This window comes from Coturnix japonica, chromosome 8, assembly GCF_001577835.2.
Source record: "Coturnix japonica isolate 7356 chromosome 8, Coturnix japonica 2.1, whole genome shotgun sequence".
Classification (NCBI taxonomy): Eukaryota; Metazoa; Chordata; class Aves; order Galliformes; family Phasianidae; genus Coturnix; species Coturnix japonica.
The window spans coordinates 14,668,408-14,695,062 of record NC_029523.1 but is presented as its reverse complement, the minus strand read 5'-3'; the positions used below and the strand labels follow the sequence as shown (position 1 = coordinate 14,695,062).

The 26,655-nt window shown below is 34.6% G+C and overlaps 1 protein-coding gene across 8 annotated transcripts in view; it reads right to left on the bottom strand.

Moving 5' to 3' along the window:
* Positions 1–620: 620 nt before the first annotated feature.
* Positions 621–26,655, bottom strand: part of TTLL7 (tubulin tyrosine ligase like 7) — a 68,856-nt gene continuing 42,821 nt past the window's right edge. For 4 of the 8 annotated variants that reach the window (XM_015870203.2, XM_015870197.2, XM_015870201.2 and 1 more), the window contains 11 exons: positions 25,995–26,142; positions 25,843–25,916; positions 22,553–22,688; positions 21,892–21,978; positions 18,960–19,155; positions 18,091–18,368; positions 15,616–15,750; positions 13,680–13,760; positions 8,321–8,481; positions 4,660–4,833; positions 621–1,377 (listed from right to left, as the gene is read on the bottom strand). In XM_015870203.2, coding sequence (XP_015725689.1) covers positions 1,257–1,377; positions 4,660–4,833; positions 8,321–8,481; positions 13,680–13,760; positions 15,616–15,750; positions 18,091–18,368; positions 18,960–19,155; positions 21,892–21,978; positions 22,553–22,688; positions 25,843–25,916; positions 25,995–26,142 — 1,591 coding nt within the window. In that variant the 3' untranslated portion in view covers positions 621–1,256. Of the gene's footprint in view, positions 1,378–4,149; positions 4,269–4,659; positions 4,834–8,320; positions 8,482–13,679; positions 13,761–15,615; positions 15,751–18,090; positions 18,369–18,959; positions 19,156–21,891; positions 21,979–22,552; positions 22,689–25,842; positions 25,917–25,994; positions 26,143–26,655 lie in introns of all 8 variants that reach the window. The other 4 variants (XM_015870202.2, XM_015870196.2, XM_015870195.2 and 1 more) reach the window with 2 other exon arrangements.

The window sequence follows — 26,655 nt, the reverse complement described above, 5'->3', positions numbered from 1 at the left end:
GGAAAGTAAACACATCTTTGGTAAATATCTGTTACTTTGTTCTTTACTTAGTTAAAAAACTTAATTCATATTAAAATCTAGATTAACTTATTTTAAATAACTATTTATATAACGAATAAGGCTTACATGGCACAATGCTGAAGGAGATGAACGGGTCTACATAGCAAACCTGAATGATGATTTCAGGTTACACGTTCTGTTAATTCTGCATCCATGCTCTGGCTCAGTTTCCTTTAGTGCTCTTCAGCCAGGCCTGGGAAGCTAAATCTGAATGAGACCTTTCTAATGAATAATATTTCCAACATTTAAAGGTGCCACAAAGTCTAGAAAATACTGTCTAGTTAAATGATACATTCTGCAGTATGTATTGAATTGTATACTAAAAACTACAGCAAACCAATTAGTGTAAGATTGAAATAATATATTATAGCTGCAGTATCTCCTAAAAATGTCTACTTTACCACTTGTGCAGTAAAACAGAGAAAATACACACTATGCATGCTTTTACAAGTTGTAGGTGACTGCTTGCTCCCAAAGGCACAGGCCACAGTTAATGTGAATGAAGGCCTGATAACAAATATTGGCTTCTGTATAATTACAAAAACACAATTAGAAACTGAATGCTTGAACTGGTATTTTTACTGTTTGCATACAGAATTTCTTCACTTTTTCTAAAAAAAATACAATACCACATCCTTTAAGAAGAGTAACAGCTTTAAGCAGAGCCTGTAATTTCAGAGGAGAAATGTTTGGCTTACAGAGTTTTGGAGATACTTTAAACGTGTCCAAGAAATGGTAAGGTTATTTTTAATAACAATTACAGTTTTATTGTTCTACTACAGTATTTTTTATTCATCTGTCCTTTTAAGGATCTTGTCTTACATTTGAGACAATAAATAGCATACTTTACAATAAATAATATTCAACTCAAAAGTATTGTATGTAGAAAATAATTAACACTGTAATAGGATCTTCAAGATCAATTCCATCTTATATATTCTGCAGCAAAAATAACATTTCTAGTAGGAAGGAATTATTTATAAACCTAGCAAGATCTACACATTCACATTTGTGTAAACAACTTAACAAGGTTTATTATGCTTCCAGAAAAGCTTTGCTTTTACAGTAAGTTTTAAGCTAAATGTTATCATAATATGGTATATTATATATAACAGTGTTGTATCTAGCTCCATCACGCATTTAATTTGAAAATAAAAATGGAGTGCCATTATTTACAATGAAAAGTAACTTTTCCTTCACAAGTGACTGTATCTGCGTGTGAACATAATGTTAGAGCGAGGCATTCCAGATGATCTGCAGCTGAGGTTGGACGAGGATGATTTCGTGATGAACTGTGATGGTCCTGGCAATAAACACCTAGAAATGATATGGAAAATATAGCAGAATTTACAGAGTTTACAGGTAAAACTACGCTTCAAGATTGAATCAATTTGTTGTTCATGTGCTTACTTTATAATTGTTATATACAAGAAAAGACATATGATAAGCACTACTCATAAGTAACTCATGAAGCAGATCCTCTGGTCACAGACAGCTTAGCAAAATTTCAGGATGGTCTATGATAAACATCTTGCCAGTTCTCAACATTTAAAGCAAAAAGGTAGAAAAACAAAAATGGCATCCTGTGCAACACTGCCATCCACATGTAGCATTTCACTCACTGTCTTTGTTATTATAGTACTATTTGTTCAGTTTTAACTGGATAAAAACTGCAGTTCATGTTAACTACATTTTAAAATTTAAGTTGTTAAAAAAATGTTTATTAGGAAAAAAAAAAAAACAAAACATTTTTCGCTTTGATTTCCTGCTCTCCTTCCCTACAAACTGGCATGCTGTCATCACAATTCTTTTAAAGCAAGAAACAGTGATGCAACAACATTGTGTCACACAATTGTCTATTTACTGTTTTATATTCATGCAGCTGTATTGTTTGTCTTTTATATAAATCTATAAACATGATTTATCATGTCTAACACTCATTCTTAAATCTGTCTTATTTTATCATTTACTAATAGTTACAGAAATCATTAGATGAGCACAGTAACTGCAGAAATAGCATCCATACAAAATCAGAGCTTTGTAATGAATTATGCCAGTGTTAGGATGGATTAACACAACACATTATATAAATTATTGCTTAAAAATCATTGCATCATTCTAGTGAGTCATATTGATTAATGATGAATAAGTTAAAAGATTGATCTTACGAATCACATTATTACCAAAATGTTATTATTCTTTTATCTTCATCAATTTACAGGGAAAAAAATAGTCTGATTTGGTCTGGGCTGGCAGTGTGTTTCATAGCTTACTACCTCACCAGACTGAGTTCTGTGTTTTCTTGTTGATACAGAGAACAGCCCTAATATGCCTGTCAGAGAATATGTCATAATGCCACTTAGCAAGCTGTAAGGATCTAGTAATAGATGGTATTTTTCACATTTCTTAAGTATTGTAACATCGGTGAATTTATCAAAATGTGAAAAGTCTGGCTCTTTACACAGTTTATTTCTTGGCTATTATCTGAAGAGGTTTTGGTATTGCTTTTGAGTACTCTTGTTGTTTTCTTTACACTTTATTTTGTGAGGGGGAAAAAAAAGTATTAATGCCCATTTACATTAATACTCCATTCTCTCCATCACATAGAGTGGATGTAGACTGAGAAGCTGGGATTGAGAACAAATCTAAAAAAATGGAAAGAAGAACCCCCGCTGATTTCATTGCACCTTTTTCCTCTTTCTACATACAAATAGATTTTGCCAAATCAAGGAGTATCTGCTAACTTTGAAAGCTTTAGTCACCAATACAGAACAAAAAGTAGTGCTCTGGTCAGGAAAAGAAAAAGTTCTTCAAGTTTGATTTTATGGAGTCTTGAAAGAATGACTTTCTTGTGTATTTATTAAATTATCGTCTGATCTCTTTCACCTGCAAAATTTAACTATTAGTCAAAAAGTTGTTAGTGGTAGTGCAGCTTCTTACGTAATTTAAGAACAGAAACTTAGATGAAAAGTGAAATAATACTGTGCCTATACCATTTCTAGAAACAGTAGTTAATTGCCTTACACGTTGTGGGGCACAATAGACAAGAGTATTTGTTTCCATACATATCTTTCACTTCACAAATTCAGAATGTCATAGTTAAGTAGCGTACTGCTTCAACAGGTCCAAGATTCCTCTAACTTGCAAAAGTTTTGAATGAACTTCCATTCAGTGTCAAAATAAACACAGAAACCAGACAAGAAAAAAGGTTTTTTGGGTTATCCATTCCACCTCTTTCCAAATGCAAGATTGTTAGCTGCAGGACACTAGAGTAATCTGACCAGTTTGAATAGTCTGTGGTTGGTTATGATGAAAAATTTTCTGCAGTATTAACAGTGAAAGCAATAAAAACTTCAAGCCTGAAGATTTTCTACTCTGAACTAAACCAAATTACTTCACCATATTCCTGCTGCAGCTCAGTTGATGTTAATATTGAATATGATTCGTTTTGTGGCTAAGATACTTCTACTTTTACTGTGATCAAACAAATGCAGTTTTTAGTTGGTTTTAAATTGTTAGATCGCCTTTAGATTTATACGACACTAACAAATGAGTTTAGTGTATCGAATAACTGGCCTTAGATGTACCAAGTACACAATTAAGTCATGAAATAAATTTAACAGATAATATATCAACGTTTTGCTTTTCACGTGATATTCAATTCATAAAACTCTTCTATAATATAGTGTCTGTAACATGTTTCATATAAGCAAAGTTTTTGTAAGTTTATATACATAATAATTCAAATTGCCATTGCGGATAGAATCTGGAGCTCAAATAATTTGAAACTTATGTTTAATTTTCCATCTAGGGTTGTTAAATTACAGATCATTGACTCCCACATTGGGAGCACTTTCAGTGATCCCCGTACTGACAATATGATCCTTATTGTATCCAGTTGAAAAACTAAACCAGCCAATGGAGAATCGGGTAAGTGCCAAAGAGGTTTTTTTTACTATATGATGCTGTTTTGCAAGGTTTGAAAATATATTTATGTTCTGTGAGATGAAATAATAAAACTTGAAATTGGTAGGCTTTGGAAATCAACTTTGCAAAACTGTGCAATACAGTAAATCAGATGGCACTTACCTGACCCTTGGCTGGAGCTGCACCCCTATAGCATCCCACTGCGAATGTCAAGCCAGAAGTATCAAACATGTTAGGATACCTCTAGGAATGCAAATCTGGAATCAGTGACTTTGAGGGATCTGAGAAGGGGAAGAAAGGAAATTTTCAGTTTACTTTAAAGAAAGCCTTTGCTGCAGCTACTTAAGCAGTAGGCAATCAAGGCTTCAATAATTGTAGTTTCACACAAAATCTATATACCTAATTTTTTTGGAAGCAGTTCATGAGGGAGCGACGGAGCTCAGAATGATCTTGATTTTCTATCAGGGGAACTGGGTTTTGTTTTTTCTTTTTGCCTTTCTTGGTTTTTGTTGTGGTTTTGTTTTTGTTTTTTTGTTTTTGTTTTTGTTTTTCCTTTTAATATTTAGGTAACTAGGTTTAAAGGGAGCTGTGGCAGTAGTGGCATAAGATTAAGTCTGTCCCAGTGTTATCTTTGATCATTGTATTTGAGGCAGAGAATACTGAAATCCATACCTTGCATCATCCCAGCTAGGACTAATTCCAGTCAGGGATCCTTTTGAATCTGATGAATATTTGTACACCACTAGCAGACAGTGCTTACAAAGCTGTACTATTCGTTGGCAACACTGGAGTTGCTCAGGAGTCACCACCTCTGTGCTTTTACTGAATATGGTTTCCCAAGAGTTCCTGTTATGGAAACAGAGAAGACTTCATGTTTTCTGCGATCTGTGAGCTTTATTCCTTTATATCAGATTTAACAATAGAGGAACAAGAGAAAACGCATTAACATGCCTGTTTACAGAAATGTTCTATACTATTTAAACAATAATTCAGATGCTGAAGAGTTCAAATACCATATTAAAAAAAGTTAACTTTCATATGTGAAACCTCCCAAATGAGTTTTTCATTCAGTATGTTCCCTAAGTATTTATAGTGCTATGAAGTAAATTTAGCACAAAGATTTTATGTCACATAATTGTAGATGGCGTCTTATATCAGGAATAAGAAAAATTTCTATTTTTAACAGGCTACCAGCTGAATGCAGATCTGATGCGATATTAACAAAAGCAATGTGTTATTCCTAAATCTCTCCACAGCACAATAATACTTTAAGTTTGTGATACTAAGAAATTAATACTAGGAGAACATAAAGGACATTGGCACACATTCTGCTTTCTTGTCCAAATAAGAAGAAAGTTTTTAAGTTCAGTCATTAAAATACGACTTTCTATCCCATCTGGCCATATGGAGGTGGTCTTCCACTATTAAGTACAACTTATGAGGTGTATGTACAGAAGCTTTCTTTTTTTAAACACAGACCATCATGCTTTTGTTTGTTTCCTTAAAAAGCCATTTTCCCTTCAAAAACGATAACAAACAAACAAACAAATAAATAATAAACATATTGGATATGTTTTATCGCAGAAGATGATATTAGTTTTAGTGTACACATTAACACTTGTGTTTGTGCCTATGTTATGCTCCATGCAAAAATCTGATCAGATTACAGACCATTATCTATGTTCTAAAGGCAACGTGGCTGCTGTTAAGGCCACTTTTTCATAAAAATATTTCCCAGTATCACAGATGGCATTGTAAGCTTGATGTTTTTTACTTGGTTGTTAAAGAAGCACTTCAGAGAGCAAGGAAAATTTGCTGCATCTATTTTTTGGGATCAACACGGCATTTGGGTTGATTTAGCCTTGTCCCACTGAGATCAGTAGTAGACTTCACATCCCTGAGGTAAGATGTTTGTTCTTAAAACAATGGTTAGTACACATCAAAGAACCAGCATGCCTACTTCAGCCTAATGAAAGGTTTTTTTAAATTGCACTGTATTAGCATACAATTATGAATATTAATGAGTAAAACAAACTACATATACCTGATTTTTCAGCCTGGATTCCCAGTCTAAATAGTATGTGCAAGCTGAAACTGTTCAGACTTACAAATTTTCCACCACATATGTAATTTTCAACTGACAAAAGTATTTCTCTCATTAATTCTTATCCACGTAATGAATTAAGAAACATATTTTCTAAGGCAAAGGTGTTTATTTAATAAGCAGAATAATTATACTGCTCGAAGAACTGCTTTCCTTGGTGTATTTTTCTCAGTATTGTTCCCTGACCATGAAATTTTCACATTTACTATTGCATGAAAATTAATCTACTGTCTTTATTATTTCCTCCACCATGTGACATCTGGTGGAAAGGAACAAAATGAAGTTCTAAGTATTACATTTGTTCACCGGATTCACAGCGTTACACATAATTATTTTCTAATTCAACCCATAAATCTCAAAAATCTCCTGCTAGAAACTCTCCTGATAAATTCTTTAAGTTCTGGGCTTTGAGGTCTGCGATTACTTTCCCATAGTTATGAGAGACTTTATCAGTGAAGAAGAATATATTGACTGCTATAATTATGGTTGATTACGAGCATGACGATATACAATTACCCTAATAAAAAAGATTGATGTTTGGAAATATATGTGTGAATTTTAATAAGATTCCATATAAGTGTTCCTGATCAATCTCTTCCGTATGCTACACAGATTCAGTTCATACTCCATTATACTTCAGTCAACAACGACTGGAGTACTGTTACCCAGTGAAGCTTAATTTATTATGCTGTAACTTAAGTTTCCACACATGAGTAAGAAATCAGTGAGTTCTTCTTAGATTTAGAGAATATTATGCTTGACTGTGCAGTATTTTTTATTATTTATCATTCTTTTTAAAACCATCTGAGATCAACTGGTATTTCCTGTTAGTTTTGTTTACTATGTAGTAACACAAATGCAGCTTTATGAAATCATCCATATCCATGTAATTTCACTAGGTTTTCTTTGTTTCTTTGTTTGTTTCTTTTGAGGGAACATAATCATAATATTTTACGACAGAGAAAAACTGAAAAATTTGCACACCTCTTCTGCCATTAAGAAGGGACTCTTTAGCTGTTGGGGGTTATGTAAAATAAGTGTTTTAGATAGGAAAAAACAAGTGTAAGAAAAGGTTTCTGTGTTAACTAGTTGAGCATGCTAAATTCCTAACAGCTACCTCTAACAAGTCTTAAGACTGTAAATGAAATATAAGATGACTTAACAACACGCACAACAACAAACCTTCAGCAATGAGAAGATAACTGTAAGACAACAATAAAACTCGTGACCTTTTGGGTAATCTTGGATCCCTCATTCTTATTAACACATTATTCTATTATGTTAGGAAATAATTAACAAGTGCTGTACTTGTGTTCCCTGCATACAAGTAACTGTAAGAGAAGAGTATATTGAGCTTGATTCTTATGTAGATACAATATCTATTAGCATACTACATTTGTTCATCTTCAATAAACCACTTAAAACATCTTATGCAAGCTACTCAAGTCCCAACCCACTCTTTTAAATGCCGTATATACTTTCAGGGAAATTGTATTTTTGTATGCAATGTCTCTCATACTCACATATTTCTATTTTATCAAGAAATTTGGAGAATCAGGCCACAGTTATAAAACAATCCTTATACAAATGCCACTGATTTCAGGAATGTAGGTTTTGAAGCATTGGATATTAAACTTTTAAAATATGGCCTGATTGCTCTTTCCCCTCTAGAAAATTTATTTGTAATCCAAACATATCTGCTTACCTCAGTGTGCACATTTCCTATTCTGCACATACTTAAATTCCCACCAGTGTATGAACCAGCAAACATAATCAAGCACAAAAATTCTGACCCATTATTTGTAAATGACAGAACAGAGATTGCTTTTGGCAAGAGATTGTTGCACCTGCGATTGAACTTTTTCTTGCAAGTCTTGAGATGGCAATGACTTTTTAGGGAGTAAATCCACATCTGACACAGTGGCCTGGCCTAAAAATCATTGATTGTCCAAATGAAAGAGTTGAACAAAAGCTCAGCTATTTAGAACATTAGATTATGTCCTTAGATTATTATATTTGTAAAAATCTTCCTGAATGTCTGATTCCATTACTGAAGCAGTTGGCCTAGATTATTAGATTTCTAATTACACTCTCTCTTTACATTGTTTTAAAATGTGTTCAATGTATTACAACGTTCTCTTGAATGAAAATGAGCAATGAAGTACGCCTGCACTGATCGGAACTGTGAAGTTATTAAAAAGATTAAGGTAATTAGTAAAATGGGCTTACCCTGAATTACAGAAACAGTTCCACAGACCTTGACCGTGGCTCCAAAGTAAACGATTAAATACACGGTTAAAGAGACGGTACAGGTGTAGATTTTCAATGTCTGGAGCCTTCCAGACATGCTGGAGGACCGCACGAACACTTGTCTTGACTATATCCAAAACCTGGGTAAGAGGTATTTGAAGCAAAACAAAGAAAGTCATATTGCAAAATCCAAAAACAACTGTTCTCTGATTCATTGCATACACAGATGACTGCATAGCTATAAATTCCCACAGATGTCTACATTTCATTTCTGTGCATTCAGCAGCAAACTTTTATGAGATGCTTTTTCTGTCAATAAAATGTTGCAAAACTAAATCAAAATATTTTATTTTTATTACAGAGCAGTTCTTTTCCTTTTTTTCATTCTGTTGAATACTAGCTAATTTAAATGACAAACAGCATTTAAAGAGAAACAAAATGGATGCAATTAGAGACTAGAAGCAACAGTTAACAACCCAAATATTATACATTTGAAGATTGTCTCCTTCTTTTTCCCCTCCCTTTTAAAATGCCATGTATTTTACAAAGAACTAAAATGTCCTGAAAAAAATAAAAAAGCTGATTTTCACAGAATTACAGAATCACCAAAGATGGAAAAGACCTAAAAGATCATCCAGTCCAACCATTCACCTATTACCAATAGCTCCCACTAAACCATGTCCCTCAACACAACATCCAATCATTCCTTGAACACCCCCAGGGTCAGTGATTCCACCACCTCCCTGGGCAGTCCATTCTAGTGCCTGACCACCCTTTCTGAGAAGTAATATTTCCTAATGTCCAGCCTGAATCTTCCCTGCTGCAGCTTGAAACCATTCCCTCTAATCCTATCACTAATGACACGAGAGAAGAGGCCGACCCCCAGCTCACTACAACCATCCTTCATGAAGTTGTAGAGAGCAATAAGGTCTCCCTTGAGCCTCCTCTTCTCCAGGCTGAACAGTCCGAGCTCCTTCAGGCTCTCTTCATATGGCCTGTGCTCCAGACCCCTCACTAGCTTTGTTGCCCTCCTCTGAACACGTTCCAGGACCTCAATGTCTTTCTTGCAGTGAGGGGCCCAAAACTGGACACAGTACTCACAATTTTGTTTAATGTTTGTCAAAACCCTGCATTACGCTAGATCAAACTATTTTAATTTGGCTTTCAACTGAGAAATAAGCTAGTGAAATATGCAACAAAACAGTAAAATATTTAAAGGAGTAATGTCTGTAGTGATGGAAGAGATTTTAGATATTTCATAAACATATAAAAATATAAAATGAAAAGTGGGATTCATCATGTCTATTTTCACATTTGTAAGTTCTCTCAGGTCAGTCATCTAAGTTCCCTCTGAACTTACTGGACGTAAACAAGCTGAAATAATGTCTTGACATCTGTTTATTCAGATATATCAATAAAACCAGGAATAGGAAGCAATAAACTTCCAGAACACTGAAGTAGTACCTTGGCTCCTCATTGTAGCTCCAAACTCTGCCCTAAAAGAGCCTATGGTGCATGTAGCCTTTTAAAACAAACAAACAAAACAAAACAAAACAACCATAATTTTATATATTGCAGGCATCCTTGTTGCGTCTTTATAAACACCAAAAAAGCATCCTGTGCAGTGGGGAATGATGAAGGTATTCTTTCAATATAAGATGTTGCAAATTTGAAAATTTAGAAGATATGGTACTCTCTCTGGCAGCTTTCAGATGTAAGAAAGACAAGATAGATGTGTCTAAATATCTGAGTCTCAAAAGGTGAAGGAGATGAAATAAAAACAAAATACAGAAGCATGATGTAGAATTTCATTTTTTTCCATCTGCATAACAAACTGTTTTTCATAAATAGCCTTATCACACTTGACAAACAAACCAACCTGTGGATGTCTGATAAAACAACCTGGATGAAATGTATTATTTACATGTTCTTTAAGCTGTTTATTGTAGATACGGGATTGTCTGCATGTATAGATGTTGTTTTAATCCAGTGCACACAGTTACCAATGGGAGCTATCTGTTCAGAATCTTTGCAAATGCAATTGAAAAAACACACTACAATCTTTCACACTTACTCCCCCCAAGAATGAGATAGAAATCTTAGATGCCATTAAGTAGACTTTTCTTTAGCACTTGGAGGTAAAGAAATCTAAGGACAGAGCCTTGCATCATATAGCAAGCTACAGACTGCCACGTACTCTGGAGGGGAAAAAAAAAAAAAAAAAGCAAAACCTGCTCTGTTTTTGCTATGTTGACATTGACAATATGCCAGAGTGGAAAATATCACAGTTAATTGTTCTTAATTTGCAAACACAACCTCAATCATCCATTTAAGAAAAAGAGACAAGGCATTGCAATAGGGCTGGAACTTCATGGAGCATGCATACCCATTTTTCTAAGCTAATTTCCCTAGATTACCTTCATCTTTCTGTTTACATCAATTTACATCATCATCATAGCCAATTATCTAAGCATAACAGAACAAGATGTTATAAGAGAGTATATTCAAAACAAGATGAACAGACCCTCTGGTAACCATCAAAACAGTTTTTAAAGAAACTATGTAAAGTGATGTAACACAAAGCAGTCACAACTCTTGTCATACAGAAGTCTCTTTTACCTTAAAGTCTTGGGAGATTACATTTCATTTTAGTATGTATTGATTTCATAACTTTCTTCTAAATGCCTCCTGTAACTCTGCTGTAATGTTGTAATGTTAGAAGGTAAGAATATGAGCAAGAGTTTAATTTTCTACATTACATAGAATAATATTTAAGAAAACACATCTGTCAGGAACAAGCATTGTGAAATCTCATGCATGGTCCAGGTATTTTCTTCTCTCTTTTTTTTTTTTTAGAACTTACCAGTAGTTCTGAATTATAGTTAAGAGGACTGAGTTTCTGTTTTGTATTTCACAAAGTTGCAGAAAGTACCTTTGAGACAGATTCCTTACTTGCATAAATATGCTTCACCTTGAGCTCTTTTCTGCTTTACCCACCCCACTGGAATATAAAACACACTTCTTTCAAATCAACAAAAGCTTACATTTGGCAGTCCTGAGCTGCAATGTCATTGTCAAAGTTAATCCATTTTTATGAACTACCCTTCCAAGAATAACTATCTGATAGCTTGAAGGGATTGAGGCTAAAAACAGTAAAGAAAAAAAAAATTATTTCTAGCGCAACCAAAGATGAAGGACCCACTTGTGCTTCAGGAATCATTAGCCTCCCAAGCAGCAAATGATGTCCCCCAACAGAGCAGCAAAGACATCCATATTTGCAGTTGTGCAATTTTACCTATAACGGCCTGGCATATCAACCTGTATCATCCTGACATAGTAAATGTGCCCTTGCTTTTACCTGACTGCCAGTCAAATAAAGGGCATAACTAACATATTTTGTAGACTTTTGGAAATTATTATAATAATGCTTACAGGAGAACACTCTGAAAAGAATGAAAAAACAAGAATAGGGGGGTGGTGAAGAGAGAAAAGGAAAGGAGGCAGGTAGAGAGGAAAAAAAGTAAGTGGAGGGGGAAGAGAAAAAAAAAAAAACAACAAAGCACTTTAACTAGTCCTTTGTGAAAGTCCTGTATCTCAGTTGCAATTATAGGTCTCATCTAGTGACCCTTACCCATACTCATAGCTGCAGACTAAAGGAAGCAACTCTGGCAACACAACCCCTATTATCTCCAGCTGCCCCATTGACTTCTGCTTTGAAAGAGATCTCCACTGAAGCAGCAGCATGAATTTGAGACACTGTTAGCTATATATATGTGTATATATATGTGTATATTTATCTATCTGTCCATTCCCCATCCTCCCAGCAACTCTTCCTCCATATCCCTACAAGTCCACACTAAGCCTCTCTCTGGATTTGCACTAAAGGCTCTAGCTGCCACATGCACACAGTGGAAAAGACCTGTGTGAATGTCTGTTGGCACTGCTACACTTATTCCTGTAACAAGAAATAAATTGGATCATTTTAGACAAAGGAATATTCAGCAGAAAAAGATCTAGTTATGAAAAAAAAAAACAAACAATTTCAGCAAACAAAGATGGTTGCTCTACAGATTGCTGACAATGGCACAAGAGGTCTGCTAAGTTACAGTGCTGCCACTTGATACGGTTAAAGAAGAATTCTAGTTATGCTACAGCTTCCTATGCTGTTAAGTCTGTCATGTGTATTTTAATTTTTAAGAGCTGTATAGATGCACATTCAATGTAATATCTGAACTTTATAATTTGACTTGAATAGTTAGATATATTTCTATCAAATGAATCACATTAAGGTGATGTTTTCTCTATCCAGTATAAAAACAAGCATTTAATGCAATGTTCAATAAAATACAGTTTGAAAGCCTGAGAATCATAGGGCTGATTTTATAAAAGTTGAGATGAGGATCAGAAATTGTCCTCCTGTTCCTCCATAACCATCAACCAAGCTTTTCCAATGATAATATTTATCATGTGTGCAGCGTTTTTTATTAAGTTACTTACTTTTATGGTCTATAAAAATAAGATTGTGAAACTGAGAAATACAGAAATTAAATGCCTGGAACAGATATGCTAATCCACATATTGTGTCAGTGACTGAAGCTGAGACCCAAGTACTGCCCCAGAGTCACCCAAGTACTAAAAATACTCTCAAAAAATTTCTTCTACATTATGTTAAATAAATATTATAGTGGGAAGATGACTTTGACTGACACATGTTATGTCACACAGATAGGACTGGCATTCTATACTGTGTCAGTTTTTTAGAAGATTAAAAATTCTTCAGGTGCTGCATAGCACAGTAGCTCCTAGACAGCAAATGAGTAAAGACAGAATGGTAAATAAATATAATTATTACTTTCTAAGACTAAAGCAGACAGTTGAATATTGTAACAATGTTAATAACATTTGCTTGCCTGGCCTATTTTTCCTTCTGCATGATCTGCTGTAATACTATGTGTCAAAGACTCGACCAACAAAGTGTAATATCACTAATGGAGTTTTTACATTCCTGGTCCGAAATTATTGACTTATCCTTATCAATCAAATCTGCTGAATCAGATTCTCAGAATGTTTGCTAAAAAGATGGGTATGCAAAGGCTTTTTTTTTTTTTTTTTTTTGCTTTTCTTTCTTTTTTCTAAGAAATTGTTTTTGCAATTGTATTTCAGAATAATTTCACTTGTCTAAATATGGAGCGTCATCATTACCTGTACTAGAATTAGTTTGTATGTATTAGAGAAACTATCCAGTATTTGAACATCTCAAAACTGCTAAACACCAGTAGGCACACTGCTGTTTGTCTACACCTGATGATATTGAAAGAATGAAATCTGTATCACTTACTTTTCGTTGCTTTACGGAATCCAGTTTTACTAACCAATATGATGCCACTTTTGTTTTATGGTATTTCCAATTATCCATTATCTGTAGTAATTGCAAAACAAAAGAAATGCATGTAAAAATAATCAAAATCTGACATTTCATTCACAGGTAACCACAGTTTTAACATATGAACTATCTAGAAGATCTCTGTGTATAAAGATTGTCTCTAAAATAAACTTTTCCAAGTTTATGTTTGGAGACATTTGCCAAGATATGTGCAGCTGTTCAGTTTAATCCTTCCATCTTTAGTACCTGGATTTTGACAGCCCTACACTACAAAGCAGATAGAAGCCTGTCTTTACTGACACCATTGTGATTCCTTCAAAACAGCACTCCAGGTTCCATTATGCATAACGTTTTCTTTGTTTCATAACAGACACTGGATACACGTTGAAAACATGTTTTCTATAAATGATCGTTGTTGTTGAGCAATATTCTCCTTTTACCATGTATGCTAACAAAATAGCTCAATCTGTGAACATACATTTTTACTATCTACCTTTGTGTTCTATTCCAGACCTATGACCAGTTCTGCTTGACAACTATACATACAATTATAATATACAATTAATTCTTTACTTCCATGATGAAATATTTCCCAACAGAAACTGATTAAAGCCAACTGAATTTTCAAGAGAATTCTGCGGACAGAAATAGCATTTACAACCATGCTAGTGCTGTATTAGAACGCACCACTAGATGGCGTGCATTTACAAACACACACGTAGATAAATAAGCATAGGCTCCTGCATCTCTGAGAGAAAATTTAATGAAGAATTTTATTTCTGGCTCTGAGAAGAGAATCCAAACATGCTACATACCAGGGTTCGAATCCCCCCTGTGGCGCAAGTGGTAGAAGTGCCGCTCTGCTACACAGGAGACTCGAATCCCGGGGGTTGGACTTGATGATCTCTAAGGTCCCTTCCAACCCGCACAAGACTATGATACTGTGATACTGTGTGATACTTACAAATGCTGTCCTCACCTAATCAACCATCAATACAAGACAATTCCTTTCCACTGTGATGTGTTTGCATAGACTATTGGAGACTTAATCAACACATTTCTACAATTTTTAAAGCCCAGAGAAGAGAACAAAGGACATTTCCAAGTGGATAGGGAATTAGTCTGATGAATTCTAACACACTCTGGACTGCTTACTTACCTCAGAATACAGGGGTTAATTAAAATGACTATATCCCTCTGTATTTCTACTAGATTGAGGAAAAACCTATCTATTTTTTTCCTGGCCAAGCTTACGTTAGTTTCTTTGCAGTAGAGATCTGTGAGAGATTTACATACTATATATTTTTTCTTTTATAGCTGAATGTTAGATGCTGCTTTTTAATTCTCCCTCAGATCAGGGATTGTTTCATATATCAAGTGCTAAGGCTCAGAACAATGTTGGATATGAAACAATGCAAGCTAGCAGGCTATAAGAGCCAAAAATAGAGTGTGAATTGTGATCGTTATGACTAGCAACCTCCCAGCATACCTCTCTGAGTTCTCTAGTAAGCATATTCAAATTAAACACGTCAGGATCTGCACTAACAATACCAGATAAAATATAAACTGTTAATAAATTGTAACATTATTCTTAACTTACTTCAAAGTCTGAACTGTCTCCATGATGAAAAACTGTTTTTCCTTAACCTTTCTGATAGTTTCTCATATATTTTATAAAGGCACAAGAATGTTTTCAGTGCTGCCTTTTTAAGGTCAGAAAGTGTGCAAAGCTGCAAGCTTTTGAAATCTTTGAATTATCCTGAGTTATGGAAGTTCTAAGGCCACAGGAGCTCATGAATCATAAATTGAACTTTCCACTCTCTTTCATTCTAGTAGCATAAACAGTAAGTGTCTAGACCGTAATTCTTCTTTCTTATTTATAGATACTTACTTCTTCTATAATTAATTCTGATTCTTCATCTGTTTTTCTCGGGAACTTAATTTTCATGTCATTGAAAATGAGTAGAGTCTCTTTCGTCAAAGCGACTTCTTGCTCTTTAGTTTTCTGCTGCAGTAAGGACTCATTCTAAAAACAATATTAATTAGAGGAAAAAAAAATCAGGTATGATATTTAAATTCTCAGATGCTAACAAAGATCTTTCTTTGATAAAACAAAAAAAAAATTCTAAACATGGAGATATAAAATACACTTGAGAATTGCATAGATATAGCATCTGACATACATATACTCTTTGTACAAGAACCCATCGTGGTTACTTTCAGTTATAAAGAGATGCAAGAAAAGCAGAGTTTGGATGTATGTTAGTTTGAAACAAGGTGATAATGATTCATAATGATTACCACTTAGAATTTAAATTTGAAATGAAAGATAACAGGTCTGAAAATTAAATTCAATATAATTAAAATAAATTCTTATTAAAAACTTCATTTTAGGCCTGCACAGCAACAAATTTGAAGTAATGTTTAACAGAAACTGCCAATTATATGATTTTGTGCCAAGTCTTCAAGGAAACATAAGGAAGCAAAAACATTTTAATCACACTCCGTGGGTTCCTGGCATTGTCTTCAGTTTCCTAAGATATTGCTTAATATTTTCAAATCCACTTTTGATCATAACTGCTGTAATAATACATCTGTAATTCCCAAATTTAAATCACAGAAAGGCTTGGGTTGGAAGGAACCTTGAAGGTCATCTATTTCCAATCCCCATTAAAAGGCTGCCCAGAGCTCCACCCAACCTGGCCTTGAGCACCTTCCTCCAGGGATGGGGCACCCAGAGCTTCTCCTGGCAGGCTGTGCCAGCACCTCACCACCATCCTTGTGAAGAATTTTTGCTAATGTCTAGTCCAAATCTCCACTGTAATTCAAAGTAATTACTCTTTGTCCTACAACTGTTAAAGATTCCCATCTTCCCTTTTCAGTACTGGAAGGCTGCTATAAGGGCTCCCTGCAGCCTTCTCTTCTCCAGGCTGAACAAGCCCAGCTCTTTTAACCTGTCTTGACAGGAAACATGCTCCAGCCCTCTGATCTTCTTTGTGTTCCTCCTCTAGACCCACTCCAATATGTCCATGTCTTTATTACACTGAATGTAGTACTCCAGATGGCTCATTCTAAATTTAAGTTTCCATATGTTCGGTAGGTTTGAATCTTACCAGCCTCCAAAAATGAGAATATATTCCTTTTTTTCTTGCCTGAAGGATCAATAATCTAATTTAACAAATTACTTCCTCTTAGTAAGTTCTACTTTATCAATTTCAATTTTATTTTAGCAGTAATATATAGTATACTGTTCTCAGTTGCAAAAATAATTACGATCAGAGTTCCATTCACAATATAGTGCTAAATTATCAGCAGTTCTTACCCATTTTCTAAGTAATTTTATTCACATTATTTTAAGAAACATGACCTAAGCTCTATTACCTCACATAATTGATCTGCACATCAAGATCATTTCTGTGCTAGAGCTTTCTCAATGAAAAATAAGTATAGTTTCTTGCTCATGTTAAGAGATTAGACCATTTTTTACATCATACAGCAAGAAACTGGTTTTAATCTTTCAGTAATTTGTATTTGATATAGAGTTAATGTGAGTAGAAAAATCTATATCAGCCCTGACTCATTTAGCTCTCAGAATACATCTTGATGATAAAAGAGTACATTTTAAACTTGAGATAGCTAATGTGATAAAACAACACCTTTAATGTGTTGTAGTGAAGACACAATCTTAATGTCTTCCCAATTCTATTAGCTGAGTTTAAAAGATAGAAAACCATTGCTAAGGAGTATTTCATGAGGTGTCAGCACACAATTCTAAGAGGATCCTTTTTCATCATTTAGACAAAGCCTCACAGGCAAAACAGGCAATGTGCATTCTGTTGGATGCATCTCTACTAGAGATAGTAAATACTGTGAAGCAACATAATTAGCATTACAAAAGGATTTCTGACAATCAAAGCTCACCACAGGAGAGAAAGGCTGCAAGTGTTGGTAACAAGTGCCAATTTGTATTGCCCCATCTCCAGATAAGTTATTTGGGTGATGAAATGTACACACCAGGCACTAAAGTATGAATTGAAACACAAAAATTCAAAAAAAAAAAACCCACAATGTATGGTTCAGAAATACACTTCTATTACAGCCACACTAATGCTAAACAGTTAAAAGTTCTTTGGTCTATTTTTTCCTATTCATGATTTAGTTGGACCATCTGAGTAAATGTTTTATTTGCCTAACTCAGGGACAGGCTTCAAAATGAAAGATACATACAAGTCTAGACATCTCATATTCCTGAGTATCTGCCAAAATAGAATTGACTATAACGCATCATGATTTTCTTACACTGAAAAATTAGTAATGTAATTATTGAACTTTGGAGAAAGTGAACATTTTTTTAATGTTATCTCACCCCTGAAGAGTTCATAGTTCCCAAGCTGGATGTCTGACATACTCTGGATGAAGATGGGCTGCAATTTAAAGAACGAGACCTATTCACTGAGGATGCACGCTGGATTTGCAGAGAACCCTTAGCAGAGAAGGGACGATGCTCAGCTGCATGTGACTGCATAGACAATATTGATATTGAACGAGGGCAGCTTACTGAACGCCTTATCGGACCTGTAGATGATGAGGATGGGTATGATGGAGATTTTGGATTTTTAATCGAAGGCTTCCAGTTCATTCTACCTGCAGACAAATTAAAAGTTTAACAAGCAGTTGCATCACTTCAGACCCATTTTTCTATCAGTAACTAATGTACAACTAACAGATGTGTACATCCATTAAAGTGTCACATACTTTATGTGTAGTAGTCATTCATGTCAGATCCCCTAATAATGCATACTTTATATGCTCTATTGGAACATTTATTTCCTCTTCCTAGTCACCTTTAGTCAGGTAGACTCAGCCCTCTATAATGAGTATCAGATTTAATATGAAACACATATTCTCTATAGGTTAAAAATTGTGTGGGGCTGCTACATTAGCCTACCTGAATGGAATAATATGGAAGAGCAAAGAGGAGCATTTACAACATTTCCAAGTGTAACTCAGGTATATCTTTCCCTTTAGCAGTTTTGTTAAAAAAATAAAAAAATAAAAATCTTTAAGATAAAACATTTTCTTTAATTTAGAAAAGATTTTAAAGATGAAATGAAAAAAAGACAACAGTATTTAACCCTGAGTTCCAAATACTGATATATTCTGAAATAAGTGAAGCATTTTATGTAATTTCTCATGTATGCCAGACTTATTTAGAAACATGATAATTTAACTTACCTGATCGTTCTGAAGGTTTATATTTATTTTCTTCAAGATCATATGATACTTTTTTCTCTTTTTTCTCATTGTGATCTTCCTTTTCAGTTTCGTCTCCTGACTCTGACATACTGCTGCCACTATCACAGCTGCTATCACTACTGTAGTTCTTCAGTTTTCTTACGGGCTGTGCAATTTCTGGCATAGAACACAGGGGCTAAATCAAAACAAAACAACACAAAGAAAAAAAAAAAAAAGAAAAAAAATATATATCATAATCTCAAAAGAACAGAAGAACATTTTACTATTAGAATAGACTTGTGAGTCAGGGAGGTTCATTTGTACACATTAAATATCTCCCAAATTTGACTGGAAGTTTTTCCTTAATTTTAAAACAAAAGTTTAAGTAGCTCATTAAACTAATGACAGTAATCCCCAACTTTCTCACACAAATAGCAGCATAATACAATAAGGTGAAAATGCCATTTTATTTTATTACAAATACAATTTATTTACCAGAAGTATTGGATTAAAGTTTAAAATCACAAATCAAGTGATACGGAATTCCATACAATCAGTTGTAATCCCTAACTAGTATTTGCAATAAATGAAGAAATCTTCTGACAATGATCACTCTGAGGTAATGAAGTACACCAGGGAACTTCAACTGGTGTACTTCTGAAAGAGCAAGTGCATTAACCTGCATCCTATAGACAGCAAGATCTGGAAGGATACAGCAGGCTATGTTAGGCATCTTTGGAATCCCATACGTATATGGGATTCAGCGTCATTAAGTAATTAATCTCATCCTATTACCAAATGTAATGTGAGATAAAGAGCACAAAGCAGGAGACAGTGTTGCAAGAAGGGAAATAACAACATACATTTTTCCTTCTTGCAGTAGTCATGGTGCAGTCAGTAAAAGTCCAATGTCCTCCATTACATCTAGCAACCTAAGAAGTCTTATATGGTACCTTTTTCCCCCCCTGCAAGCTTTCTGTCCATTAACTCCCATCTCTAAGAAGTGATGGCTTCATCTTCCTAGTTGTCTAATGAACAACAGTTACGTCTCACATTAAAAAATATTGTAATTTCCAAACACAGTTTGAATCAGCATGAAATAGAAAAGCTCCCAGGATTAATTTAAGTTTTAATATAATGTAACACACACATATTAACTATGAAGGACAATACTGAATAACTAAACACAAGCTATCTAAACTAGTACTCCAGACAAGGAAATAAAGACATTTCTGCTGCTAACTTAACAGTGACAGTATGTTTATGCAGGCTCAAGCTATCTGGTCAGAAAAAGAAGAGTTAAAGAAATATTAAGAATAAAGTGGTATATCCCACTGGGGAGAGCCCCGTCAATTGTTCAGAGTACACAAGGAGTATTAGGATGTCTATCTACCTGCCAAAAGGACAAATTAATGTCTCGACACTTAACGATTTCACAGAAACAGCAATCCTAATAATGAAATAATACATAACATGGAAAGATATTTATTAAACATTCCTGATTATACAAGAAATAATGTTTCCAATCAAAACTTACATGGGTTTTAAAGTAGATCCTATTTCCCCTTAACATATGCATATTCCTAACACTTTCTATACTGAAAAAATAATAAGAACTGCCCAGACAAGACTTCACATCAATTAAACAAGAAAATTAAGAAGAAAGGCCAAAGAAATTACAAATAGAAGTAATGGCACGTAAAATACATATCATCTGGGTTTGAAGTGACCTCTTTAAATAAGAAGTAGTAAATTGCTTAGCAATTCCAATCAGATGGTTTTCCTTTAATCTCATTTTGTTCAATTGAACTCATTTGATTACATATCAGAAGAATTATAATAAAAATTCCTCTAAAATATCTGTATGTATTTTATTTCCTTTGGGCTTTTTCATATCCAACAGGTGCAGTGTAATAAACATAGCAGTGTAAACTTTCCAATTTGTAAGTCTAAGGTGCCCTCTAGAGGCCAGAATTTAAACAGATATTTCCAGAATTTTTTTCTCAGTCTGAGTAGAATCTATTTTAACTGCAGACAAAATTGTCTTTGCTCTGGAAAACTCTCAGCTTGTTTTCTAACATGAGCTTCTAATTTTATTCAAATAATATATTAAAAAAAAAAAAAAAGCTGAAATTTTTAGCAAATATATTTTATTTTTACATACAAAGATTATTTATACGAACACACACCTTCTATCCCTCAGTTTTATGTATGGATATGGAGGCAAACGAGAAGGAAAATGCTTTTCTCTCTCCTAACTAGTCCAGCTGTTTAGATTCCTTACTGTTTCCTCAAGGAAGGGTGTGTGCTCAAGGCAAATTGACTTCCTGAGTACTAAAGGTTTGGGGGAGGCAATGTTTTTAAGAATCTTTACCAGTTTGCAGGGACAGAGTGTGTTTAAGGCAAAGTCTCAGTTGAACTGTGTGCACAACCAGAAAGTATTAAGCCAAAAATAACACAGATTCACTTTAAAATCAGATATGACGTTTTTAGCAAGTAAGCAAGATGCAGATACATCATAATCATAAATAATCCTTTGAGCTTCCATAGTGCCTTTTATCCCATGATCTCAAAAATCCTCAGTGGCACTAATTGACTAAAGATCAAAGCATTCTTTTGGGATAATCTATGGATATAAAAGATCATTTCACATGCTGAAATCAATACCCAACAATTCCTCAAAACAGCTTACAGAGAAAAAGAATACCATGGAGTTAATTTTTTTAATGAGATTCAATTGGACAAAAAGAAGTCATGATTCTCTTTATTCTTTCTATATATATGTATATATTTATGTATTTTAAAGCAAAATACACAGGCTAATGGGAGTATGGGGAAGAACCAGGATCAGCTAACTAAATTCCCCAATTAAAATCCTCAGACCACGTTTTTATAGAGAGGAATAGAAAAATGGTATCTAAAAGTCAAATACCTTAGCTCCTCGCTGTCTGGTGCATTTTCCCATTAGTTTTTCATCATCTATCTCACACTGCTCCAGAAGATCCAAAATGTCTTCCTCCTAGAAGTAGGAATTTCACTATGATTAATTTAAAACATGGCATATCCTATTCTTCCAAAGTTCAAGTGCCAACTGATAGGACTTTGAAGTTGCTTTGATAACCTATTCCTGACATAAGACAATGAATGCCTCCAGAGTAGGATTCTTCTATTCTTTATCTCTGTCTGTGTAAGTAGACAATGAAGCCAACTTATGGGATGCCTTAAAGATGTGGAGCTGGTTTTATGATATCACTTTTTCAAGACATTACAAGTGTAGAGTGGGTTGGGGACATTACTGGAGAAAGAATGAGGCAAAGACCAGCTCATAAGCAGTTTCTGCCAACCTCTGATTTGGCCAAGAATAAGGCTGAGGCTTGGGGAAATGGAACTCAGTGAGTCTGTCTCCACTCTGGGTACACTGCAGTTCATCCAAATTCAAGGCTCTAGTCCACAAGCTACACAAAGAATAAGATGATGGAAAAGTTATCAAATGCTATTTATTACCCATCACACATCATCATCATGCACGTAATCTGCAAGGATGCGAATTCCAAGAAAAATAACTACAAGAGAAGACTTCTGTGCATCAGTACCTTCATTCTTTTTAAAGGGTTATTCATTTCCCTCTGAAGTGAAGCAGCTCTCCCAGAAAGAAATGTCTGGAAAGCAGTGGCTAACAAACTCTCATACTTTTCAAGTAATGATTTATCATCAGGAGGGTAAATTCGCCTGAAATGGGGGGAAAGAAGAATAAAATTAAATAATATCTTCTACTTATAAGCATAGTATCTTCTGAGCTACTTATCAGACTAGGAACAAAAGTCATGCAGCTAATTCAGCCTCTGTGATAATGCATATGTATCCCATCTGTAATTATTATGTGATACCATATCATAAGACATGTGCTCCTAGCAGTGCACTCCAAATCTAATTTTAACTTAGTGAACATTTACATGTTTAAACCAGTAATTAGCCAGTCAAATAAAAAAATAAATATATCCCTAGCAAGTCATTCCAGAGATGTACAGGAGCACAGCTCTGTAATACTTTCTGAAATTTCAGTGGGTCTGAATACATCCAGGTGTTAAATGTTCATGAAATATTAACAAAGTATTGCATGTAAAATTCAGTGCAACAAAATAATTTGTATTAGCAACAAAAGTACAAAAAAAATGGTGAAAATCTGAACAATTCTTTGAGTTAATGGACAATACATAAAGACTGAATATGTGCTGCACTGGAATGATGGAGATGGGAGACTAATGTATAACATACTGCAATGGATAACTTCTGCCTGCACTGTGCAAAGCATAAGCACTACTTATAAATTAATTGGCAATACGTGACTTGTATATTTTGGGTGATTTTTTGTTGCAACTTTAACGTTCTCTCTCTCCTTTTCTTTACAGACTAATCATTGGAAAAAGAGTTTTACCATTGCTACAAAATCATAACATAAAAGAACAATCTCATTAGACCCAACTGGAAGTTGGTTCCAGTTTCCATAAAATACCTACACAAACTCTAATCTAGTTGTAGTCAACATTTTTAATTATGTTGATTCCACTGCTGAAAAAGTAGGATAGAACAATTATGTAAGTCTCCCCAAAAGCAATGCATCCTATTTCTTTCTATGGAAACTACACCAGATAAAAAGAAGCAGAATAGCACTATTTGAAAGAGAAAATTCTTATCTACAAAACACTGTTTTTCAACACAATCACCAACATTAGCTATGCATTTTCACCAACAATGAACAACAGTTGGCATATCACACTGATAGCAATCTGCAACAGCAGAGGTGAATTACTGTCACTGTTAGGACTGCTGAAACACATCAACCACCACCTCATTGTGCTCAGATCCTCTGGTCCCCAGAAATGTTCAGCAGGCATTGATGAATGCCAGTGGGTGCCACTTTTTCCACAAGGAGAAACTGAGTGATACCCCTTTGCTCCTCTCGCCCTTTCATGTCAGACTCCATCTGTCACACTGCCCTTCTGCTGTCAACTGTCACACAGCAACAAAATGTAACAGGATATTGGTGGGAAGATTCAGCCTCTACTGTCACCCCACCAACATCCGCCTCTGATTTCATGGGTCAACATAATGAAATATGAGACATTATTTTCAGTGCAGCCCTCATGCTTTTAAATAAAAAGATATTCACACTAACATATATGGAAATGCACTGTAGTCCAAGACTGTTTCAAAGACATAGACGTTATTTTCACAAATGCTTGAAAGCACGGCTCCTGCTCTGAAACACCATAGGATCCTAATGAAAATGACAGGCTAGTTGCATTTGCAGTTGGGCACTTGAGTAAGCTGCTTGCTGAACTGACATTCACAGGCACAGCGTTGTTACCAAAATCTGAGGTTGATGGGAAGAAATGCACTGTTCTTAGGATTAGGATTCAGAAGTTCTCTGGACATAAAAATTTCCAGAATGCAAACCTAGGGAAGCAATATGAATCCACACAGCAATGCTAGCATGCAGAATTTCTATGATTTGATGGCAATGCCTGAGAGGAACTAATCCTGCTCTGCAGAAGGACATCGCGAGGAGAAAATACTGCATAATGCTTAGATAACATCTGCCTGAATCTCTAGCCAAGATAACTTCTCAGGCTCTGCTGACTCTCCAGCCTTTTTGTGAACACGTGATATTAAGAAAACAGACAGCTGTTCAGTCCTTTTACATGTGCACATTTCTCAAGAAAAGCCACTTCACTTTTTCCCAAGAAAAACAAAAAGTGTTTGCGTTTTTCTTGCTTTGGATTAACCAAAAAGCTAAATAAAGAGAACGCTTGGTTCATTCTCAGTCCAGAGCTGAATAAGCAACCTGAAACGGAATCAGTTAGAAAGTTAGAGTTTAATGTTATCAATAAACAAAACGTATTAAAGGCATTATGATGTTTCTCCTTCTCATTCAATTAATAACAAAATTACTGTTCCATTGTGCTGTGCTTTTGATGTACTAGCTCAGCTCCACATGCGTCAAGAAAGGATGTAATTAAAGCTGGGAACATTACAAAGATTTTTTTTTATTTATTTTTTTTTTTCTGTAAGCAAAGATAATTTGTCAAAAAGAAAAAAAAAAACCAACATAAATATCGGTGTTTAAATAAGAAGTTTACTGGGTTGTATAGAGCATCCGCTCAAACAGCAGAGATGAACAATAGCAGTAAATGCATTCTGACTAATTCAGAATGAAAGATATGAACCCAGACCTTTAACATCCCAGATGAATGTTACAAAGATTGGGTGAATGCTCCCATCATCTCTTCTCAGTGGTGCACTGCTCCTTTTACCAAATATTTATTGCCTTGTATTCACTTCTCACTGAAGCTAATGTCAAGAAATAACAAAAGAATTGTAAAATAAATGCTTATCTTATGGCCAATGCCAATTATAACTAACAGAAATATGAATGTGAGAGAAGCACAAACAAGGCTTCTGAAGCATCATAGAGAACATTCAGATTTGATATTTCATTCTCTGTAGAGTAATGCAAGAATGTTAACATCCTGATACCATCCCACCCCAGAGAAAAGAATTGCCATTTGTGATTACAGAAGAAGTCCAAAATGAAAATCATGCTTCTTGGTACACTGAACATGAACAATCACATCTTTTAAGCAAATGTTTTGCACAAACACTGTATTGATTGATGTAATATAAAGTAAATGCATGGAAAAATACAGAATCAGAAAAAGACCTCAAAAAAAAAAATAAATTACCACCTGGTCTAATCTCTGTGTTTTCTATCAATACCTACACATCACTGTCATAAAATTATTATCTACCACAAATATTTGTCCCCATTATTTCCAACAATGAATGCATTAAATCTTCCGACTGATGCAGTTCACACAGTTACCTGTAGTTCCCCATATGTCTATTTTCATGCTCTTCTTTAGAAATCTGTTTGCGTACTTGTGCAAGTCTTTCCTTCTATAAATCAAGAAAGGAAGACAATTAAAAGAAAGAGAATTTAAATCATGGGCAAGAAACATCATTTTTCTTTCCTACCAGTTCTTCTTTTCTCCTTTCCAGTGAATGACGTTGCTTTTCCCAGTCTGAAGAACCTGGCAACAGTCTTTTCATAGAGCCTTGACCATACAGTCTCTTTTGAGCTTCAGCTTTCTGTTGGGCTAAATTTCTCCTTTTATCACTTGTCCTGAAACACAAGGGACATTAAGGTACATCAATCCAAAAAGAATACTTTAGAAAGAATTAAGAAGAGGGTTATTCTCTCTACTGACAACATTAGAGACCTTCTGTAACAAAATACATTGCAGAATATATCTAGCACATTCATTTAAATAGGCCCCCATGCAGGTTTTGATAACTAAGTAGCAGTAAGAAGAGTTCAGGCATTATTTTTCAGAATTCAAACTAGATCATCAAGATTCACTGTGTTATCAAGCACTGATTATTGACACAATGCAGCTGAGATGAAATATACTTTCATTTCAAGTAAATCATCTGCAGCTTTCAGTTTTTCTTGTATGGCTTACGATACACAAATGAACAGTCAAACACTAAGAAAAAAATTTAATGTTATCTTCTATAGCTGCCAATTTCATTCATTTAAGTGTGCTATAATGACTGTGCTGAAATTTAAAGCAGAAATAGAGTAGTATCTATTTTAGGTTTTCTTCAACAAATTCCAACAAGCAGGCTTTCTTAT